Below are 23,527 nucleotides of genomic sequence, written 5' to 3'. Positions count from 1 at the left end.
CTCCAGGCAGTGGATGAGGCAGCGTTTGGTGCAAAGAAAAGTGTGCTTGAAGAACAGTTAACGTTTTTATTGTATAGGTCCTACATGGTACCTGCAGCATTCAGAATGCATTAATGTTGTAGATCTCGTAGAATATCCATCTTTTAGTTGAGTTCTGACGTACCTTCCCTTGAGCCACTAGTTCCCTCTGTGCAGCTGAAGCTGCTTTGACCAGAGCACTGGTGGCAGCTGCGATAGACTTCGCTGCCTCCAGAATCTGCTCCTCGAAGTTCAAGCTTTCATCTGCTTCCTGTTTACAAGAGAGGGAAACCAACAGGCAATAAACACACTGTGCTGTGACAAACTGACGACGATGTCAAGACAAGATGTTCAAACATAAAAGACCTGTGCTTAAAATTTAACAGGGCTGATCGACAGCATAGGAAAAGTTGGCCTCTGGAAAAACTCTGAATAGGAGAAATATTAAAATGCCAACAGGGTAAGGTCTGTGGGACAGTCATCATTTATGGTGTGAGGTGCTGACAGTACAGAAGATGGGCAGCAGACACACTAAATGTGACCCGGTGGTGAGGTTAACAAGCTCAGTGTGAATGCTTCTGCTCTGTAAAAAGCCCTCTAACCTTGGGCTTGGTCCTTGGCCTCAGCTGCTCCAGTTTCTTGGCAGCAGCTTCAATAGCGGCCGCTGCTCCCAACAGCTCATTCTCCGCGATGACAGTGGGATCCTCAGGGTCCACCCACTCTGTGCCTGCAGCACACAGAAATAACATTGGCTCAGTCCATGCCTGAAAACATTACATTTCCCACTCTCGCCCAGGACCCCCCACCTTCAAAAGAAAGCCGTGGCTGTGACTTTTGCCATATATGCTTCCAAATGTAATATGTATGTAATATATTCCCCAGAGACATTAGGGAGGCCAGCTCAGCTGTCTGTTTCAATTAACTTTTACAGATGTATGTAGTTAACAACATACCACTAGTGACTCTGTTAAAATTCTCATGTAACTCTCATTTAAATGACTTTGTGGTAAGACAGCAGCAGCGGATAATTTAAGTCTGTATGCTGGGAGGCGAAGTTGCTGCTGATTGGATTTGTTATTCCAGCACATATCACAGATACCCAATTGGATTGAGATCTCACAGCTAGTGATAAAAGCAACTGTTCATCTCATTTTAGGGTTGGAGTGACAAGTTGTAATTTATTATTTAGACAGTAAAACCTGGCATTTTGCTGCCCTCTCTGCAAACAAAGTGTGATTACAGATAATGACAGAATCTTTGTGACTTTTGTGGAAAGCTAAACCTTAGTAAACTGGATATGTTGTTTGAAAGAATTCACATTAAATAGGTGAATTTGATGCAGTATTTGGATTACATATTAAAAAAATTCTGTGGCACCCCAGTCCTGTACATCAATCACAGCACATTATGGGTGTCATCTGCGTCACCTGTTGAATGAAGCAAAACCTACAGCCATGTAGGCAGCAGGATTCAGTTACGGCAAACGTCGCTCAAACTGGGGCAGAGGGACAGGAATGTATGATTTACAACTCTAGGGGGGACTTTGCATTCATGAAATTGCCTTGTGTTTATTGTTATTCTTGCTTAAGAGCTGTGTGAAACTATAGAACTCTCAGGGAGGTATCGGACTCTGGGTGGTGGTTCCTATTCCTACTTCAAATTAATGCCAGAGCTTATTTGCCTAAAACCTGCTGTCTGGAGCACATTGGGCTTTTCAGACATGCTCTGGTAACTGTTGAAAGAGCCTTATCAGGAAATGTGAACTGAGACATTAAAAAATCCTGAGGAATGCAGTTGTTGTTTTGCTTTCACTCTGTTGTTAGAGGTTAGAGGTTAAGATACCTTTCATGGCCTCAGCAGCCTGGATCAGCTCAGTCACAGAGCCTGCCACCCGCTTTGAGTAGTTGGCCAACTGCTGCTTCAGATCATTAGAGGGCTTTTGGATGATCTGTGGAAGAAGAGGGAAAAGTCACAATCTGTTCAACAATTTGCATATCTACATATTGTGCATTATAATAATAAGAATGGATGAATGCAGTGTGAGCCTGGATCAAATCCCCCTTCCAGTAGAGTTGTTCTGAAGGATTGTGGTGAGCAACACTTTATACACTACATGCTGGGTTTTCTCTTTTAATGATGGTCAATGTGTGTATTTGCAGCCTGACAATAGAGAAGAGACTACATTAACTGCAAATCAGGGTGACCATCAACAATAGGCAAAACATATATTAAGGATGCATAAATATAGAAAATTTCACTGATATTTTTGGAGTCTCAGAACAATCTATATTATGCCATTCATCTATCATGTTAGTCATCAGGGATCATTATTTTTATTGGAGGCATCACTTTATCTCCATGTGTTTTCATTTATTTACTGTGCAGCACTTTAAAGCACATTAAAATCAGTTTTGGCAGGAGTTCTATAAAGTAAAGCAGTGTTGAGAAAATATCAGAAAGATGATGATGGTGATGACACTGGTGCTATAAAAGCTAAAGCCCTGCTTGACAGTCATGTGTAATATCATTTTTACAGTACAGATTTTTTTTAGATTTTTGAACACTATATCTTTTATACCGTATATTTTGCACAAGACATATTAGGAGTATTTTAATATCTTGCTTTAAGTCTTTAGTCTAGGACTTCTGTGAATAGCTGTGCTGGAAATGTTCATCGCTAGATGCGGGTTCTTGACTGTAATTGTAGCTGCTGTAAGTTACTTCCTGCACATCGACTCATTGTGGAGTGTAAATCAGGCTCCTGTAAGTACATCCAGTCCCACAATGTCTGACACTGATCAAACAGGAGCAACCTTCTGAAAAAAAGTAAAATATTGTGTATGTATACATGTCTTTGTATGTTTTCACAGTTTTAGTGGTGAACCTAAGTAGAAGAGTACAAGGTGTGATCAGAATGTTTGGACTCTGTTCCTGCTAAATCTGCTGCACGGTCATGCTTATGCAGCGGGTGCAGTTAGTAACTCTTGTGAGCCGGGATTTCATATGGTGTCGCACATAACACTGGGGCTTACACATGTTTTTTTTTGTAACCACTTGCAGGTGTGTATTTGCAGTTTCACAATTTGCAGTGGAAGAGCCTTCCGTCTCCAAAACCAAAGAAGGTACATCAGCTCAGGATGCTTGACCGGATGCTGGTTACTTTCTTCAACAATAATGGGGTTGTGTCTCATGAGTTTGTCCTCCAGGATTCAATAATGCCAAGTTCTCCCAAAACCATACAGTGTCTGAAGAAGAGTCTGAAACTGTGGTGTGATGGCACCTAGGTGTTCTAGAATGACAAGGCGTCCACTCACAGTGTGTTCAAAGAGTGCTTTTTTTTTTTTTTTGGCTGCAACAACACAATTATCGCTCTCTTTCAGATCCACTTTTCAAATTTAGCTCCCTTTCTCTTCCCAAAATGAAAGTCAACTTGAAGGCCCTTTTATTTAAATTACTTAGCATTTATGAATGACTTGTCCTGAATTCTCTCCAATTCAGTTTGTATAGCTGATTGTAGGGATGACTGATCAAGGCAGTTTTTAACTGATCAGTACTGGCACAACTGTAAGTCTGATCCTAAATTTGTGTATGCTGTCAGGTGGGCATCACAAGTTGCTGAAAGTGCTGTTTTATGTCAGACACATGAATATAAATGCACCATCCTAGTTGATCCTCACTCAGTTAATTAGTGTGTGCTGACTGGACTTCACTATACGTAAGAGAAGATTTTATCATGGTGTCCCTTTACTAGCTAAACCCCCACAATGCTCTTTGCTTGGCAACATACAGCTGACTGGTAGCTATAGTATGAAACTGTAGGAGGTGACCCAACCAGGTACCACAGCCAATCTACAAAACTTAAAGTGTGTATTATCCAGCAAAATGTTGGGCAGATACAAAATATTAAATGAATATAAATTAATTAATTATTTAATCAATTTATAAAAGACTGTTTTTCATGTGTCGTATGGTGACAACATGTACAAGTCAACCATGGATTCAATGTAATGTTATGTTGTGCTTGTGGTAGACCCTTTATCTGCAGGATAGCATTACTGCCTCACACACACACACTAATTAAGTGACTTTTGAGGCCCCCCAAAAAACTCTTAAGTATAAAGTATGCAAGTATAATTCCCACATTTCTTCACATGTAAACCCTGAAGTGGTTTTTATCAGCACATAAATATACTAATATCAGGAGAGGAGGAGATTGTAAATTTCAAATAAAAAATGTTAAGCCCATGAATGACAATACTGTCAGACTAGTTTGATTAGTTGGCATTCAGATATGGTTGGGTTTCAGTTAGTGTCCTCAGACTGTCCTAGGTGGGCAGGCAGTTTTCAGGTTGGCGCAGTGTGTGACAGGTGCAGGGAATTAACAGGGCTCAGCCCATACCCAGCTCAAGTTTATTCAGATGTGATGTCATGAGAAGATGGAGACAAGGACGTAACCGCACAGGAATGCCTACAGGGAGCCAAACCAATCCCACAGGCAAACACAAAGACATCCATATACTGTACACCAACAACCTGATGTTCAGACAACATGTGGTGAAAGCACATTGTTATCTCAGCTCACCATACGAAACAATATTAGACAGCGGTTTACAGGACACAAAACACAAAAAAACCCAAGTCCATGCATCAGTTTTAGAGAAGGTTCTTTCATCTGTGAGGCTACAAGTTTTAAAGGTTCTCTGTGCCATGTGTTCATTTCTAATATATCAATATCAATACTGTATTTTCTAGATCCAGGATCAAAGCTGGGTGTGGTTGATGTTCTCCAACTGTCAGAGCATGGACCGCAGGCTCAGATCACATCTGCAGCTCCAGAAAAAGTGTCGTATTCAACACCAACTGGACTTTATTACTAACACTTCATCACAGTGAATGGAATTTTTTTTTAACTCTCAAAAAAAATACTTCAATATGTAGTATGAAGTGTCTTTGAACAACATTTAGAATTTAATCAGCAGACTGATCTGCTCTGAATCAGGCAGTTCCAGAACACCATGCAAATGCACCTGCCGGAGCAGTAACCACAACAACAAACGAACAGCAGTGGAGATCAACACATACATGTAAACTGATCTTCCCCTCCTCAAATGGTCAGAACAGAGAGACAGTCAGCTGACAGAGTGACTGCATAGGGGAGTCCGATACAGTCTGATGATACATAACCTCTGGTAACGGACCAAATCGGAATACATTTACACACCTCCCGCTGAGTCAGATTCTTTCAGTGTTAACCTCTGCAAATGATGAATCTCTTGTAAAAAAAAATAAAACTTTCTTTCTTTTTTTTTTTTTAAACATCCCCTCCTGTTTGTAAGAAGAGCTGATCTGATAGCTACTATCACGCTGCTGACGGTATTCTGCAGGATTGTTGCAGTATAAAGTATTCTGTGAAGCATTCAAACAATGCATCCCCACACTTGTGCAGGTCAGTCATGCAGTGTACTCACCGGCTTGCACCCACATCAGTGAGTCACAAGTTTAAACGAATAACGATAAACCGGTTGGGAAAAAAGAAAAAAAAACAGATCATCAAACACATGACATCTAAATCAGATATACAGAGAAAAAGTTGATAAGGAGCTCGTCGTCATGCTGTGAATCTGGTCGTATAAGCTCAAAATCTTTCCAGAATCAAACGCTGACTTTATCAAGTCTGAGGCTGAACAAATATTTTGAGACAGTCGAGGTTCTCAATTGATCTCAGCACTAGTGGAAAGAATTTTTACAGCAATCTAGTTATTAGTAGGACTACAATGCCACTAAATAAGGCATTATGTTTTTTTATTTGAATATTCTCCAGCTATCTGCCAATTGGCCGTGTGAGGCCAACCTAGCAGAGCTAAAAATGTTGCCAGTGGCCAGGCAGAGAGTATCACGGGACAGCTTTGATGTCATCATTCGGTGTCTATAAAAAGTATTCGCCCCTCTTGGATGTTTTTCAAGATTAAATCATGGACAATGTCTTCTTTTTTTCGACAGTTACTTACAAAAAAAGACTCTTTTATGTCAAAGTGAAAACAGATTTCTGCAAAGTAATGTCAGTTAATGAAAAATATGAAATGGAAAGTAAGTATTCACCTCCTTTAAAGTGACTTACCTAGTTCACTACAGTTGCAGCCAAATGGTGCAAGAAGTCACACAATTAGTGAAATGGAGATCATCTAACTACAGTGAATGTGTGTCAAGTGACTGTAGTATAAAGACTCCGGTATTTGGAAGGTCAAGTCACTGGCGAATCAGTACTCCTGGATAGAACTACACCATGAAGACGAAAGAACACTTTGAGCGCTCTGGGAAAAGGTTACTAAAAATTCAATGGATAAGTCAAGAGTACAGTTACAGCTATCATTAAGAAATGGAAAGAAGATGGCATGTACCTAAATCTGCCTCAAAAATCCTCAAAAACTGGGAGACCATGCAACAAAGAAACTAGTGAGGAAAGCCATCAAGACACCTATGACTCCTGTGGATGAGTTATAAGCTTCAGTCCCCGAGATAGGAGAGACTGTGCATATAACTTTTAGTTATTTTTAAACCATTTCTTTACCATTTAATGCTTTATGGAAAATCGAAAAGAGAAAGAGAAAGCCACTTTTGAAACAGCTCATATTTAATCTTGACTCAAGGTCGAGGGGGGACTCTGAAGTCAACTGGAAGAAGTGACTTTGGTCTAATGAGGGACAAATTGAGTTTTTTTCACCATCTCCACTGTGAAGCATGCTGGTGGCAGCATCATGATGTGTGGATGCTTCTAGGCAGCAGGTCCTGGAAGACTTGTAAAGGTACAGAGTAAAATAAATACAGAAAAGTATAGGAAAGTCCTAGAGGACAATCTGATGCAGTCTGCAAGAGAACTGCAACTTGGGATTGGATTTGTTTCCCAGCAAGACAAGCTACATAGAAAATATTAAAGACAACAAGGTGAAGGTTCTGGACTCGCCAAGTCAGAACCCAGACCTCAATCCCAACCAAGAATTTTTGTCTGGAGTTGAAAAGGGCTGTTTTCTCATGGTCCTTGTGCAACCTAAGAGAGCTTGAGCAGTTTTGCAAAGAAGAATGGGGTAAAACTGTAGTGTCCAGATGTGCCAGGCTGATTGAGAACCAGCTACAAAGCTAAATGCTGTAATTGCAGCAACAGCTGCATCTACTAAATGTTGACTCGAGGGAGGGGGAAATAATTATGCAATCACATATTTTATGTTTTAGATTTTTAAATAATTAATATTACTCTGTAGAAAACTGTTTTGAAGTGAAGACCTCTTTTTTTTGGAAATTCTAGATTACATCGACAATGATTCAATGTTAAAAAAAATAAAAAGAGTGAACTTCCGAGGTGGGGTGAATACTCATTATGGGCATATACATATACAATCTTTGAACAAGGTAATCCATACATACTTCTGATTATGCACAGATGATTTTTTTTATAATCACTGTGTCACTTCTAAGCATGTTTAATGGGTATTTTACAGTGAAAGCAGTTCTCCATCTGACCCAGTGACACCATGTTTGTCTAAGAAGGCAGGAATCACTGAATGAACAGCTGTTTCTTCCAGGCGCTATCATCAAAAATATGCTAGAGTAATTCTGTAAAGGGCAACTGACCGAGGCCCTGGAGCCCACATAGTGCCTGCCATATGCTCCCAAAACTTAATTGCAGCAAACAAGTATCAGTTAAGGATAACTTGAGTAATGACGTCTTACCACCAGTACATGCTCCAGCAGTCCCAGATAGCCAGTAGCACATTCATTGCCATAGCGTAGCGCTCTCATCTGGACCTCCTTGCTGACCTCTGGGTGGTAGGCAGCTTCCTAAAAGGCAAACAGAGACAAACCAATATGTGAACCAAGTACAGTGTAGGAAACAGTTTTATCAGTTACAACACAATGCTTGTCAACAACAGGAAATAATTAAGTGTTGCACAAAATGGTGGGTTTGACTTGGAGTACAGGGTTACAAATTGGGAAAGGACAACTTGATTGATACTTGAACATTGCTCCAAAATAAATAAAAACAAATATCAGAGAATTTATGTAAAGTGAGCAAGTCAGATGGGCTTTTGGTGTTTTACTTAAACACAAGTCAGTATTTTCCTGAATTAAATTTGTTCAACAGCATTCAAGAACTGAAGTTGTGAGAGGTTTCGGTCAGTGAAAGCATCCTTCCTTTATCTGACAACTGTCATCACTAAGCTGCTGTGTTGTCTCATGATTTCCAGTCATATGTCCCTGTGTACCTTGCAGGAATGCAACATGTCAGCAATTGCCCTTCTGCTAAGGTTGGCGGTGGCAATGATATCTTCCTGACGACAAGAATTCCCAGCAGCCACTGCCTTCGCTGTTGCCATTGTGATTCCTTTAGTCATGCGAATGAATTCCTCTGGTGTGGTTGTCTTTGGTGGTGGGTCAGAACTGCTGAATGCCTGTGTGGTAAAACCAGGAGAGTGTTAGTGAGATACTGCATACCTAAAAAGCAATTTGTTTTTTTTTAAAAATCCAACAATAAGAGGAATATGATGCTACAGTATCAGACATAATTTCAGTGTTCTGTTTGAATCCTTGGAAGAGGCATGTCCTACCAATTAAAGTAGCAAAGAAATATTTATTACAATTTTGACAAAAACACAACTCACAGCCAGCTCCTGTTTGATGTGTTCAATGGTGGCCTCTAGAGCTCTGGTTCCTTTTGTGGCTTCATCCTCCACGGCCTTCACAGTCTTCAGGAGGGATGTTACGTTGGTCACCATCACCTATAGAAGCCAGGTCACATCATATGGTCAAAGATGAAACTGATAGAGCTTTCTCTGTATAGTAGTATGTCATCTACTGAGATACTGCAGTTACAGTGTCTGTTTTAGTCTTCACGTTGACATGTTGTGTACAATATAGAATACAAAATCCAGTGTAGGTGAGTAACTGATTCCTTCAAAGGGGCTAAAACAGCAGCTAAACTGCTCTCCCCTGCAGAGGTGAGAACGTCTTTAGGGTTTGAACATCACCCTCAAAACGGGTAAAACTCAAGATTGTGCTGGGTTTTTTGTGTGTGTATGTTTATTTGTTGTTTAATCTTACTTTAGCAGAATTCTTCAGCTGCAGCATGCTGGGGTCGTCATGAGGTTTGCCTGCAGCTGCCTTGGTGGTGCTAATGAGGTTCCCAAGAGCTTTGGCCACGTCCTTCACTGCATTGATCAAGACCACCTGTAGAGAGCAGAACACATTGTTTTACTGTTTAACTTGTCTTCATCAAACTCCCACAGTGAATTGATTACATACAGACACATGAAGCAGCCATTGTGTACCAGTTCAGGAGCTGACAAATATGCAACACATTTTCTGACAGACAGGTTATCTGTTCATACCTGGGTCTCTGGGTCTTCAGAACCCAGGCTGGCAGCACCCAGTTTGACCACGTCTGCCAGTTTGGTAATGGTACACACTGAGGATTGGGCAGCCTGGGCCAGTTTCTCCTGACTGGCTCCAGCTCCAGACACCAGCAGTTTGGTGTCCTCCACCAAAGCCTTGGCTGTCTTCAGGATGCACTCTCTGAAAAAAGAAAGATCCCAAAGTCACTAACTGTCACTCAGGAGTTCCAATAATGCAAAACAAAGATGATGTACATTAGGTACTTAAGTTTATGAAGTTTTCACAATCACTTGTGGCAATCACCAGAGTTCAGTAAAACGTTTTCTTTTGTTGACTGCAAATAATTTAAAAGCCATTTTATTTTTCTATTGTCCTTTGTATAGCGATATACTCCCACAACAGTGACAAATAAACCACTAAGTCTTCTACTGGTTGCTCCCAAGACCTTCTAACACTGAAAGAGGTGCAGCTGAAAGAATAGGGCTAAAATTAGCTTACATGACATAACAACAAGCTTCATCTAAGCAACACATTTTTTGGAGTACACAATTGTAACTATAGTCTGATATTTGTGACTTAATGATGGAGCAGTAACATGAACAAGCCTATAAACTCATGCATCCACGCAGTCTCCAGTTTTTTTTGCCAGCTTTCCTTCCTGACTTAGGATGCAGCAGCTGTGTTGTAAGTAAGTTTTAAACTCCTCTTATTGGTTTAGGACTACAGTTTTATGTTCCTGTTGTAAATATACGCCTGTAGACCTGTCCATGCTTGTGATTGGTTATCTAGTGCCAATCAGATCCTGGGTTGATTTACTGAGTTTATAATCTGCTTTGTGTGACTGCGAAGTGCGACTGCAGTTGTTAGGTTTTGGGACGCCAGATAACAAATAGTCTGATTATATTGAACATGCTTCACAGTACAGGCCCCTGGAAGCATATCCTCAAAACCAGGTTCAAGTCTTTCCTAGGTTTCTGAAACCAGGGTAAGATGCTACATATCATAATCCAAAAACTCGATCATGACCAGGATAATAGTGTGCCTGTAAAGATGAGCAGTGATAATTTCTTCTACTGTGATATCTTTTAGAGAGGCTTTATTACCTGTGGTCAGCGAAAGTCTCTGTGTTCTCTCGGTTCAGAGTACCAGCAGTGGCAAACATAATGGTGGTGTCAAGGTCTGCAATAATTCCAGACACAGCGCTGGCTGCTGTGATGCAGGCCTGGGTGCCACGGTTACCTGCCTGCAGGGACGCCAACACATGGGATACCTGAAAGAAGAAAACAAATCTGTTATGGGTTGATGTTGGAGTTACTGTGCGTATTTAGTGCAGACAAAAGTGTTTAAGTAAAGTAAATAAATCCATAACAAAACCTCATGAATCGTCCAGTTCTAAAAATTTGACTTGAAGGAGAAGAAAATGTGAAATCTTTACGCTGCTGATTCAATAAATACAATAATTGTCCAAAAATAACGTAAGAAGAAATTAAGTGATTGCTTGTGGTCTGACCTTCTCGGAAACTTTGCGGGCACTTTCGATGAGCTCTTTTTTGGTAAAGGTGTCATTAGGACTACACTGCAGAGCTCCTGCTTTGGTCACCAGACCCGTGCAGGTGAAACCCAACTCGCCAACTTGCTTCTTAATGTGAGAACCAATCTAGAAACAAAGAGATTAATGTGATTAACAGCATGAAAACTACAGAAAGTGAGACACATGTCGCTGGCAAGGAATGTAATGTGACGGTCAAAGGACAACGGGCAGATGTATGGTTTTATTTACTTCATCATTTTCTGCGGTCATGGCTGCATATTTGGCCTCATCTGCCAGATTTCCAAACTCATTGGTCAGCTGGTTGGCCAGTCCTCCAAGATCATCTGGGTTGGTGTTGGACTTGGTCACCTGAAGAGAGATAAGAAATAGTTGTAGTAGTTAGTTTTGCAATGACCATCGCATCTATCCCCATCCTTACACTTAAGCATCAATACTTCTATAATGAAAGCAGAGAAATACTGCAGATGTGTAACTCATAGTGAGTCAGAAAACAACTCCAGGCCACTGAAAGGGGTAAGATGAATTGTTCCCCAGTGGGCAGGGTCCTGAATTATCATAAGGGTGGAGACTGGACAGCCACCCAGATGCCTCTTGGTGGTAGGGTACTTTTAATGCAGGGGGAAGGACGAGTAGTGGGTAAGGAAGAAATGTATCACTGAATTTACCTCCTAGCTTTGTGGCAAAACTTTCACATTAATAACATGGTCCACCTGTATTCATCATCCCCAAACAACAGCCTACCCCAATAATATCTAGCTGCTGCTTTGATCGCTTACTGTAACTGAAGAGTGAGGCCAGTTTGTGTTTTTGACCACTTAAAATGCCAGGTGATGTGGCTTTGAGAGTATGGTTTTCTATGTTGCTCATGGATGTTTGAACCTGCATCTTTCTGTATTGAGACTCATTCGGCACCAGCAGGCTGCTTTCAAATTCTTCTACTAACATTGAAAACTTTTCTGCATTCACATAAAATCTGTGTTTAAGAAATGTAACTGCAAGTGGACTTCTGACATCACAATTAGTCATGACACACTAATCAGTCCTGGTCCAACAGGTAATTTACACAAGTGTCAGATGAAAACTTTATACTTCTATAGTTTTTTGATTTTTTAACAACAGATTAGTCATTGGTGTACTTAAAAAATAATAATCTTGCTAGATAACTGAGCTTGTTCATGGAAAAAAAAAACATATCAAACTTTTAACACAATTACAAACTTTGGCCTGTTGGATTGATAATAAACTTACCATCTCCTGCACAGTGACAGCAATGGCCTTGGCCGTCTTAACCATGGTTGTCTGATAGTCCACAAATGTGCCTTCAGGTTCAAGTGCAGGTGTGTCTTCCATTTTATTGATAGCATCATTGATGGAGTCCACCATGCCACCCACAGCACCTGCTGCACTAGCGGCCTCAGCCAGTGTGGCACCCAGGTCATCCACTGCTTCTTTCATCATCTGTACTGACTCCTCCAGGGCCTCCTGCATGTGTGCTGCCTGCAGACAAGAAATAGGATAGGAAAAAAGGTTACTCTCTATGCTGACAACGTGTCAAAATGAACTGTGCATAACTGCTTGCTGTGTCTTGCACTGCGTAGCCACAGATCGGGTGTCCATGCTGACCCCTGTCTATTACTGAAAGTGATGGGCTCTTGAACCCCAGAACAGGACCGTGGTGCAATAGAAGAATGGCCTGGCCTGATTTGGGCCAAATTATTTTAGTTTTTGCCTCTGCCCAGGGAGAAGCTGAAGGAGCAGAAGTGGACCTCACCCTGGCTGCATACACCATGACTACCTCACCAATAGACCACAGGATGGGAGGCTCCACAGCTGTGCGTCTGATGAGGTGGTCTGCAGCTCCAGGGCTCCACAGGGGACAGTGCTCTTTCTCTTCACGCTCTACACATCGGACTTTACACAGCACACAACACTGCGAACTGTCATGTCCAGAAGCTCTCAGATAATACAGAGATTGTTGGACGTATATCAAAGGTGAATGAACAGAAGTATATGGAGGTCATCCAGAACTTTGTTGACTTGTGTGAGCTGAACCATCTCCATCTAAACACCAGCAAGCCAAAGGAGCTGGTGATAGATTTCCACTGGAAATTGCCCCAGATTACACTAGTGAATATCCGGGATTAGACACAGAGATGGTGGGAGAGTACAAGTCAAACAATACAGATGTCCTGTATAAGAAAGGCCAAAGTTGTCTCCATCCACTGAGGAGACTTAAGTCTTTTGCAGTCCACAATCCAAGAAGGAAAGCTACCACAGCTCCTTTGTTCTGTCTGCAGTTCGACTGTTTAACATGTCCATGTCATTGCAATAACCTTTTTTAACACCGTATTTTCTCTTCACAGCTTTTCAGGTGCAACAATTTTCCTCATGTAGCACCGTTTTTATCATATAGCTCTTCCAGTGCAACCTCATTATTACTGCATGGGTTTATCCTGCAGCTCTCCCGAGTCAACAACATCACTTAATCACTGTTTTTTCCCACCACAGCTCGTCCAGTTTGCAACAGCATCGTCTAACCCTGTTTTCTTTTCCTTATAGCTTTTCTGGTGTCACAACATCTTTTAACACCGTTTTTCTCTCTACAGGTCTTTGTAAACAGTTAAAGTTTGCTCCCATACAACCCAACTACAAAAAGTAAAACTTTGTTCTCTCGTTACAGCTCTTCCAGATTGGTCAGCAAGATATAACACTGTTCTCCTACAGCTCTTCATGTGTAATAACATCATGGTTAACACTGGTCTTTACCCCATTAATGTTTTTGACTGCAATAACAGAATTCTGAGTACATTATCCTCCATGCCATACCTGTACATACATAAATTCATCAAGTCATATATGTACATATCCATATGCAAATTCATTATGTCATATATACATTTCCATGTAGATTCATCATGTCAGGTATATTTTCTCTACAAGACCATTATTATTATGTTTTTATTTTTGCCTTATTGTACCTTTGTAACTCTTGCCCTGCTTCTTTCACACCTAATCTGTGTCCATCTGCTGTAACGTGTAAATTTTCCCGGGTAAGGCATCAATAAAGTTTATCTTATCTTACTGGCAACATGATCATAATCTACAGTAGCAATTAGTTAGAAAGGATGTCGCAGTTAAGACTTTGATCTTCTTGTTTCTTTAAATATAGGACAACAGTTAACAGTTGTTAAGACAGTAAGGCTTTGCTGACAGCAGTGTGTTGTTTGTACACTTGTACACCACATGTCTGCACACTTGATATTTTATCCTGCTGTTCCAATCATCTGTTCCATTATAAGTGCAGATGAGTGAGCCAGTTCCAGAAAATATCTGTCCAGGGAATTACTTCCTCACTGAAAGCATGTTAAAAGTCTTATTCAAAAAACATAATACATACTTTGCTTGTTTCTCTGTCAAAAGAAAAAATGGTGAATGTGCAGGTGACCTTAACGACAGACCTGAAGCCTCATATTTGGTAATAATTACAATTTGAAGTGCAAATTGAACAGTAGTACATAGGTGAGAAAAACAGCCCAAATATTTTCCCAAAACAGCAACGCTAGAATTTTGAACAACAGCTTCACATAACAGGTTCACTGATAGCTGAAGCTGCTACTAAGATTAGTTAAAAAATACATTAGATAAATAAAAGACTGCCTAGAAGGAGGACCTTCCAGGACCCATTCTGTGTGCTGGCCTGCTTTCTGTACCATATTTCCAGAACAAATATATGAAAAGTAGCAGCTTTAGTACCTTCGGGTTTCCTCCTGCCTCCTTGGCAGTGTAGAGCATCTGCAGGGCTGACTCTGTCAACGTCTTGGTCTGGTCTAAGACAGCCATCTGCTGTTGGCTGCTGAGGATTTTGGATGCTGTGCCAATGGCTGCCATGATCAAGGGCTCAAAGTAGCTGGCCATCTGAGATACCTATTGAAGTGTGTGGAGAACAAATCATTCAACAATAAATCACATAATGACAAGCTCAAAACAGAGATTCTGAAATAAAAGGAACATGTCAGATTAATTGTAATCCTCGTCAGTCTTTAGAGGGACTACAGTCAAAAGATGGTGAACATTCATATTACACTGTGTCAGCTCTGTGGAGGTGTTTTCCTGGGTTTTACCTTGTGTCCTAGCTGGGAGGCCTCAGATCGAGCAGCCACAGCAACAGGATCAATCAAGTTACTGATCTCATGAACAGAGGCAGCCATTTGCTCATGGAGAGTCTACAACAGACACACACACAGACAGCAAATTGGATTTATAATTCATTAAAACACAAATTCACCTTTGCTCTTCACATAGAGTATAACAGATTCCTTCATCATTTGTTGTCTAAATACTACAGGGTCCACAAGCGGTCACAGTGGATGTTTTTGTTGTCTGGATCATTTTGCAGGAAGTTTTGCTTCACCTCGCAATATTGTTTGCACTTACTTGGTCCAGCAGAAATGGCTGAAGTGATTTATGAAACAGTGTATGTATTAGTCACAACTGGCTGTGACAGCAAGTCAGTGCTGCTCAGCTACAAGTCTGCACTATTGTGTGAGTGTGTATAGCTCTGTATGTGAACACAAGAATCTTCAAAAGGATCCTGAACCTAACTAGGAGCCAATGTAGGGAGCGTAAAGTGGGTGTCATGTGTGACATCTTGCTGGACCTTGTTAGCAGCCTGAACTACCTGTAGATGGTCTAAAGATGAATTGTTGAGGGAGATGACAAGGGAATTACAGTAATCTAAACAGGTCTAGCCTGTTAACAGTACAATGTATTTACTATGAATAGTACTAACTTGAATGTAGATTTAACGTCATGGTGCAACAAGTCAACAAATAATACAGAAGACTTAACAGTTCAAAACTTGCTTAAATGAGAAATCAATGAAAAGCTAAAACTGAGTGTGCTTACCTCCATGGAGATGTCCTCTCGGGGTGTTAGCTGCTGGCTTATGGCAGCAAGAGAGGCCTGATCAACTTCACGGATGCAGCCATTGAGCACTTCAATAGCATCCTCACATTCTCTCTGGCCAGGAGCTTTTTCTCTGCACAAAACCACAGCAGATGGGGGGTGTATGAGTGATTGGTAGTTGTATCAAGCAATCACTAAATAAGTAATGGGGTGCTGTGAGAATCATAGAACTTGCGTGACAGTTTGAAATGTGACGGGTATACAGCTGTATTTATCACATTCATCCATGTGCAAACACTCATAGATCGATGGCTTCCCTGAAAGGTGGTGGTCGCACTATTGGGGACAGTTTGGTGTTCAGCGTGTAGCCCAGCAACACTGTGGCATGTAGACCAGAAGAGCTGCTGTTCCTCGCTCATTATGTTTACCAAACTAGAGACCTCACCTGGTGTTAGATCATTACAGAAATGAACTGTATATTCATAAACAAATAATCTGACCCAATCACAAATATCAGTCAAGCCCAAAGACAGTCACAGTAATTCTCTCCTCTTCTTCCTCTGCTGAGGATGCTACAGCATGGCCTATTATCAGCTTGCAGAGGTTTTTCAAAGAAAAATGTTCCATGGTGGTGGTGGGATAACAAAACAATGTCGAAATGCTGTGGAATCTATGTATTTGTATTGCACTAAAACTACATCATAAAGCCTTTGTTTTGCTTGTTTTTTAATGAATATATATATTTATTTGCAGTGTGATGGTTGATGGTACAGAACTTTTTTATCATGCATGCACGTAAAATTAAATATAAGGGAGGGAGGACGCAGCAGTAGTGGTGCAGAGCAGAGTTTACCTCATGTTGGTGATGAGTTTCTTGATGGAGTCGGACACAGTCCTGGAGTGTCCAGCTAGCACTGACCACTTGGGCGGGTCTTTGGGGTTGACAGCCAGAGAGCGGGCAGTCTGGATCAGGCCGGTTGAGCTCTCCAGCATCATCTTTGCTGCAGCCACAATGGGCTCCATGGCTGCATGACCCTGAGGATGCAAGTCAGGATGAAAATGACTCACTGAAATAAGAAATACTTTTCTAGATGTTACAGACGCATGGAAAAAAAATATCACACAAGATGTTAACCTTATGGGTACTGGTGAACTCCAGGTACAAACACCTAATAGTGTTTATGTCTTACTTACTGACTCACCTGCATGCAGTTAGGAACATGTCAGCACTATAACCAGAAGTTAATTCTAATGAAACTGCTTTTGTAATTCATAACTGCACAGCTTGCCATATAACATTTCAGTGGTGACATAACGACATACCTCTGGGCTGATTTGAGCAGGAATGCTGGCAAACTCTGGGTTGGAGGCAAAGGCAGTGAGGTTGTCCACAGCTTCTATCAGAGGACCAGTGGCAGCCTTACACTTCTCTCTGTTCTCTTGGTTGAAGGCTCCATCTAAAGCCTGTGCAGAGGACATGGCATCAATGAGGACTTTCCAAGATACCACACACTAGACTTCTAGAACACTGTTTTTGTTGCCTGCTGCCTGGAGCTGTGTTTTGTAGTATGGCAGACCAGTGCATCGACTGATAACTAAAGGTCAAAAATAAGCTTAAAGGCTCCTGTTTAACCCTTTTCTTTTGCATCTTTTGGCATGTTTTTAGGAGGATGCATTTCTACCTGGGACCAGATGTGCTGTGCGGCAACTGGATTCAACGATTGTGACTTTAGACTTGGCCCAACACTCGCTGTACTAATTAGTGAGCTTGAAGCATTCCCCAACCTTCAAGGTTATCACAGGGCTAAGAAATATAAAAGACATTTTCATTCACTCATCACAGATTATTCGTTTTTCATTTAATTGATCATGAATTTGGAATGACTTGTACTACAAACCTTAATGGATTTGACCAGGTTGGCGGTGGTGTTGGCCACCTCTTTGGCTGACTGGACAAACTGCCTCTTGGCAACAGGGTTTGGAGTTTTGGAGGAGGCCAGGCGGCAGGCGTTACACAGTGCAGACGTGTGTTTGGCCACAATGGTAGCTGCTGAAAGAACCTAGATAGAGAGACAGAATGAATATATTCCACCACATTAAGACTGACTGATGAGGACAAAGAAGACTTATTAAATGACCATTAGTGTGACACTGCAGTGACATATGCATGTACCTGAGACTGGGTGCAGGCAGGGTCGACCAGGTTCTGGCAGGCCATCTGAATAGACTGATTGGCCCGGGCAAACTGAGCGGGGTCAACAAGGCCCTTCTGACCTGCTGAACTGTTGGGGTCTGATACTCCCACCAGATAGGCAGCCTGGAGACATCAGCAGATCACTGGTCAGTTGCATGCCTTACAGACACAATTATAACTTTCATCTTATTAGGGTACTCCATTGGCTCTGAGCTGGCGCCCCCGAGTGGACAAAGAATATGGCAAAAATAAAGTAGCCATCAGTGAGGATTTTACCTGTGCAGCTGCTTCAGTGAGACCACACAGGGCTTTGGAGCCGCCGCTGACTGAATCACCAAACTCTGGCAGATTTGAGTTCTTGGCATTGTGGGAAATGCCAGCCATGGACTCACCAAGGACCTGTCCACAGACAAGACAAGGCAAGACACATAGATCAAGATGAGAATAATCCTGGAGGAAATTCTTTTGCCAGATATTGCTCAGAAAAAAACAATATGACATAACATAAGAAGTTTAGTTTAGAGAATGTCTTTAATGTGTTGTTGCTACGATGACTAATTTGCTAAGAAAACTGGATTAACAAAACGTCCGAAACAAAAGCATTAACTGAGGGATTAATACACAACCAGAACAGTAGGCTGGGTATGAAACCTCAATGCTTTGCTGATAAATATTAAATTGCAGTTCAATAGCACAGGCTATCAAAAAAACTGTCATGTACTGAAAGCTTGCATTGAATGTCTGCTCAGATTCATTATTCTGTTCACTAAATCTTAATTGGCCAGTTCCTAATTTTAACCAAACAGCTCTCCTTCAGTATTACAAAATTGCCAACTTGCACACCACTCTTGAAATTTGCTTTCAGAGTCTAATGGTGAACAAACAATGCAGAATATCAGATTTGTTTCTTTGACTTTACTGAACAGCTGTTGCAACACAGCAGCAGGATTGATCCTGCCAGTACTGTTTTCTACCTGACAGAGGGATTATTTATGCAGGTGAGAACAACAGTAGGAACTTTGCTTCTAATGTGTTGCTGTGATCTTATGCAGCCAACCTAACACAGCAAACAGCTGAGCTGCTGCTGACAGGTTTCCAGTTTCTACAGCGAAATCATTGGAAACGATCAGTAGGCAGCAACAGTTTTCTTCTGGTGTTAAAATGAAACTTGTTTCTAAAATGCAATGTTATTATTATCAGCAGTAATACTGCAAACATGGAACTCATCTAACCACTTGACTAATTGAAGTATACAATAATGAAAACATAATTTGAAGTAAATGCAAATTACAACAATTTCAAAGAAAGAAAGAAAGAAAGAAAGAAAGAAAGAAAGAAAGAAGGAACTTTATGGATGTGACAGTATTTTCTTCTTCACTAAAATTACCGAAAAGGAGCACAAGGTACACAAATGCAATAAAATAAAATCAAAATGCTCTGGTTTCTCTCTAGTGGTGTCTGTCTGCTTAGATTTTCATTTTATTTGACACATGTGACTCACCAGTACAATGGAGGTGAATAGTTTAGTTTGAGGTACAACATTAAATAAGGACAGTCCACACCCACAGAACACAACGTGTTGAGTTTTTCTTTGACCCAAGCACTGCTACTGAAAACACAGATGTCTGTAATATCCCATTTTAATCCTTGCTTATAGAGGAAGTAAACTTTGGTTGCTTTTTCACAGCAATCAATGCTTCATGTGAAGAAAAAAGCAAACAAATGAAAGGAGGTGAAGGAACCGAATGCACAGTAGAGGAGCAACAGTGATGCGTGTTCTACCTTTGAGTTCTCCATGACACTGTCGATGCAGTCAAAGTATGACAGGTCAGTCACTGCTTCTGTCGGGTTCTCCAGCATCCCCTTCACTGACTGCACACAGAGACACGACAATCACAACACACAACCAGAAAAATACTGCACCTGCAAATCTCATAGTGGGATGATGAGTTTTACCTCCAGCTCTCTGAGAGCATTATCGCACTCTTTCTGACCCGGAGCCTGCTGTGTGCACATGGTGATGAGCTGGTTGATACTGTCTGTTACTGCCCTGCAAACACAAAGGCTCAGAGATGTAAAAGACAGCCAGGTGGTAAAAGCCAACTGGCAAGAAAGAGAGAAGAGAAGGAGAAATGTTTCTTACCGAGCAGCTGCTGCTAGCTGGTTCTTGAGGTTGGGAGAGCTGGGATCAGTGGAGAGGGCTTTTGCTGCCAGGAGCAGCTTACTTGATGACATGGAGATTGTCTTCAGGTTGGACACCACCTGTGTCTGGTCCTCTTTAGACTGGAGGAGAAGAGGAAAATGCCAGAAAGTTTTCAGCTATGACAGCTGTACTGTAGAACTGCTGTAAAGACTTCAGTGATCATGCTTTAAAATCTTAGGAGTCGCAACAATCCAGCCCCATAAGACGACTTGTTATACCTTGAACACACGCTGGAGTTTATGTCTGACTCAATCTCACATTCACAGTTTGCCAGAAACACTCACCAGAGAACCAAATATAGATTAACCAGCTGCTAAAAATGTTTGCCAGCAAATGTACAATTTCCTCCTGTTGTAGTAATGATTACTAGAAAGTACAGTAAGCAGCTGGGAAGTCAAGGCTGGCCTGAGTGGTTCGATCCAACACAAAGGCCAATTTAGCCCAAACTGCTGAAAACCATAATGCTAGCTGTGACAGAAAGGTGTTGCAACACACAGTGCAGTGCAGTTTGCTGCTCAGTTTGCTGAACTGAAACATACAATCATTGTGAAAACTGAAAATTGCGATCAAAAAATCATTTGAAAAACAAAAATTTCCATGCAGAGGGCAGCATCTCCTGATCAATTTAAAGCTCTGAATAAAGTCAAACGTTTAAGAAATGTCAACATGCTGTTTACGTGATTAAATGAATGAGACTTGCTTGAAATGTGTGTGGCACCACTTGGTGACACACACATGGCATGCACCACCTCATCATTTCTTCCTCAATGATTCTGTCTGATCAGTGCGGCAGACTGAAAAGCCCTCCCACTGAACTGCAGGATCCTGAATGCTCACAGTGATCCACATCTCTGTGAAGCACAAAACACAATAATTCTGCAACTCTCTGTGAGATGCTCCAGTTTGTTATCTAGAGACTGAATTTCGGAAAATGCTGAGCATCAGAGGTCGTAGTTGGTTGTAGGAGAACAAAGACATCAACTCCCAGTCCAAAACAGTAAATATTGCATCTTTTCACTTATTTTTAAAAGAGTCTGTCGATTATAAGCAACGAGACAGTAAACTGCCCGAGACAGTAAACAACACAAACAAGACAATAAACACAAACCGAACATGTCTGTGAAGAGACGCGTTCAACATGACGTCAACACACTGACCTGGGATGTTCCAGCCATGTCAACTCCAGCGTCCAGGAAGTTGCTGAAGTCCTGTCCAAACTTGCTTGTGGCCCTGGCCAGGTCCTGGGTGGTCCCTCTGGATGACTGGACCACCTCATTGGCTGACTGGTTAAGACCAGCAGCCACCTCATTGAGCTGAGCCTGAACCTCCTGGAAGCTCCTTCCACTGGATGGGAACTACAGCAGGAAGAGGAGAAGAATGAAGCACAGTGTGTCCATTGTGACTGGGCAAAAACAGAAAATAAAATACAGGTGGGTGTTATTCTCCTAAAATCTGAGAAATCTGAGGTTGTTGTGATTAAGAGTGCATCGTTGTAGATGATACTGGATCATTGGTATCTATCTGAAGTATGGTCGATGTATTTATCTCAAATGGATAAAAAAAAAGGATGATATGTCAGAAGTTCTAGTTTCCATTTCCATTCAAACTCTGAACCCCCCCAGTTGCGAACAAAAAAACAAACAATCAACACAGTTCTATTAATCCATCAAGACTAATGCAACATATATTATTAAAGACAGTTCCAGTTGTACTAACAGAGTCAGCCAGGAGAGACTTGCTGGCTTCGCCCACGGTGCGGATGGCGTTGTCCACATCCCTCTGGCCAGGAAGGCAGTTTACACATCTGTTCAGAGCCTGAGACACTGCCTTAGCCACCTACACACACACAAACACACACACACACAAACACACACACACACAGTAGATGTTCATCATGACTGAGCCATTGTCTTTTTGCTACCCAGCCAACAGTCTCATTTCACAAACAGCTCCAAACATGTTCATGTTCTTTTCTCATTACTTGTAAGTTACGTTATCTTGTATAAGTCATTTTTTTAATAAGACATAGTAGCAAAAGTAGGTAATTTACCAGTTAGACACTAGAACTATAGTTATTGGACATTATGCAAACGTAACCTTTACTTCATGAATCAGTCAGGAGTAAACCACGGTAGCTGTCACCTGTAAGCACCCTACATTCCTCACAGCCCCATGTCCTCTGTCTGTGACTGACCTGGGCAAGCCTCTGCTGACTCTCTGCATCTCCTGGTTTGGCAATGGCCCTCTTGGTCTCTTCAATCAGGTTGCCTGACTTATCCATTACATCACCAGCACAGTCCAGCATGGCGCTGCGTGCTGATGGGTCATCTGTGTTGGCAGCGACTCCTCTGGCAGCTGAGGCTAAGGACTTGAGAGCCTGGGCCACATCTCGGGCTGCCATGCCTTGATACAGGAGAGAGGAAAGTAACGTTGGTGTCCGGTATGAGATACAGAACACAATAGAAACAGTACACTCCTTTGTAATAACTTAAATGTCAAATGATTCACAGTTGTGCCACCTCTCAATAACTGCATTACTTAAAAGCTGAAAAGTAGAACAAGTATTTTCTCTTATGTACTATCAAAAACAAATACTTTAGGAAGACTACATTAAAAATACAGAGCCCAAAGTAGAGTCTCAGTGCAACAACCTGTTCACACTGACACACAAGTTTAAAAAAAACCTGTAATCACTGAAATAAAACTGAGCACCTCTGTCATTTCAAATCAGCCCAATTATATGAACACAGCTATAAATGACCTGTAGTATATCAACTTGCTGTGTCCATCTGCATGTCTGCAACATTAAGGAACATTAAGTAAGGGCAACCTCGATGGACAGCATCCAAAAAACCCCCAAACCCTGATTACTGTTTGGCACAAAATGCAAGATAAAACTTTGCTAAAGAACTTGAAAAGCAGTCAGAGGAATGTTGGATGTCAGATTACAACAAGATAAATTTGCTCGGGTCAGATTGGGTCCAGATGGGACCGCCACAATGAAGGCATCGTCCCAACATTACACAGAGGTGGGAGTGTGATGATATGAGGTTGGTGCTGAGGTGATGACATTTATATATATCATGTATGCTGTGACTATACCAAAATACTGGCTGCCAAGAAGACTCCTAGTCTGCAGATGCTTGGCAGAAGAGGAATATTCCAGCATAGTAACTTGAATGCAATATAACACCTCTGGGGGATTTTTTTTTTCATTTTTTTTTAAAGTGAAGCAACACAATTTCTCCAGCAAAGAGCAGCTAAAATTGCC

The 23,527-nt window shown here is 41.4% G+C and overlaps 1 protein-coding gene across 1 annotated transcript in view; it reads right to left on the bottom strand.

Annotated features, from left to right (window-relative positions):
- Positions 1–23,527, bottom strand: part of tln1 (talin 1) — a 76,532-nt gene that overhangs the window by 9,736 nt on the left and 43,269 nt on the right. The window contains exons 28-53 of the mRNA XM_008288811.1: positions 22,451–22,659; positions 21,973–22,092; positions 21,414–21,611; positions 20,197–20,336; positions 20,010–20,103; positions 19,836–19,925; positions 18,330–18,452; positions 18,033–18,176; positions 17,758–17,919; positions 17,183–17,323; positions 16,713–16,894; positions 15,860–15,992; positions 15,076–15,177; positions 14,708–14,878; positions 12,203–12,451; positions 11,183–11,302; positions 10,913–11,059; positions 10,506–10,672; positions 9,399–9,582; positions 9,112–9,237; positions 8,673–8,789; positions 8,277–8,462; positions 7,744–7,851; positions 1,861–1,966; positions 621–745; positions 164–289 (exon numbers count right to left, since the gene is read on the bottom strand). Of these exons, the coding sequence (XP_008287033.1) occupies positions 164–289; positions 621–745; positions 1,861–1,966; positions 7,744–7,851; positions 8,277–8,462; positions 8,673–8,789; positions 9,112–9,237; positions 9,399–9,582; positions 10,506–10,672; positions 10,913–11,059; positions 11,183–11,302; positions 12,203–12,451; positions 14,708–14,878; positions 15,076–15,177; positions 15,860–15,992; positions 16,713–16,894; positions 17,183–17,323; positions 17,758–17,919; positions 18,033–18,176; positions 18,330–18,452; positions 19,836–19,925; positions 20,010–20,103; positions 20,197–20,336; positions 21,414–21,611; positions 21,973–22,092; positions 22,451–22,659 (3,770 nt within the window). The remainder of the gene's footprint in view (positions 1–163; positions 290–620; positions 746–1,860; positions 1,967–7,743; positions 7,852–8,276; positions 8,463–8,672; positions 8,790–9,111; positions 9,238–9,398; positions 9,583–10,505; positions 10,673–10,912; positions 11,060–11,182; positions 11,303–12,202; positions 12,452–14,707; positions 14,879–15,075; positions 15,178–15,859; positions 15,993–16,712; positions 16,895–17,182; positions 17,324–17,757; positions 17,920–18,032; positions 18,177–18,329; positions 18,453–19,835; positions 19,926–20,009; positions 20,104–20,196; positions 20,337–21,413; positions 21,612–21,972; positions 22,093–22,450; positions 22,660–23,527) is intronic.

This window comes from Stegastes partitus, unplaced genomic scaffold, assembly GCF_000690725.1.
Source record: "Stegastes partitus isolate 25-593 unplaced genomic scaffold, Stegastes_partitus-1.0.2 Scaffold575, whole genome shotgun sequence".
In the NCBI taxonomy this organism is placed as follows: domain Eukaryota; kingdom Metazoa; phylum Chordata; class Actinopteri; family Pomacentridae; genus Stegastes; species Stegastes partitus.
Note: the sequence above shows the minus strand (reverse complement) of the source record. Positions and strands in the feature narration are given on the sequence as shown.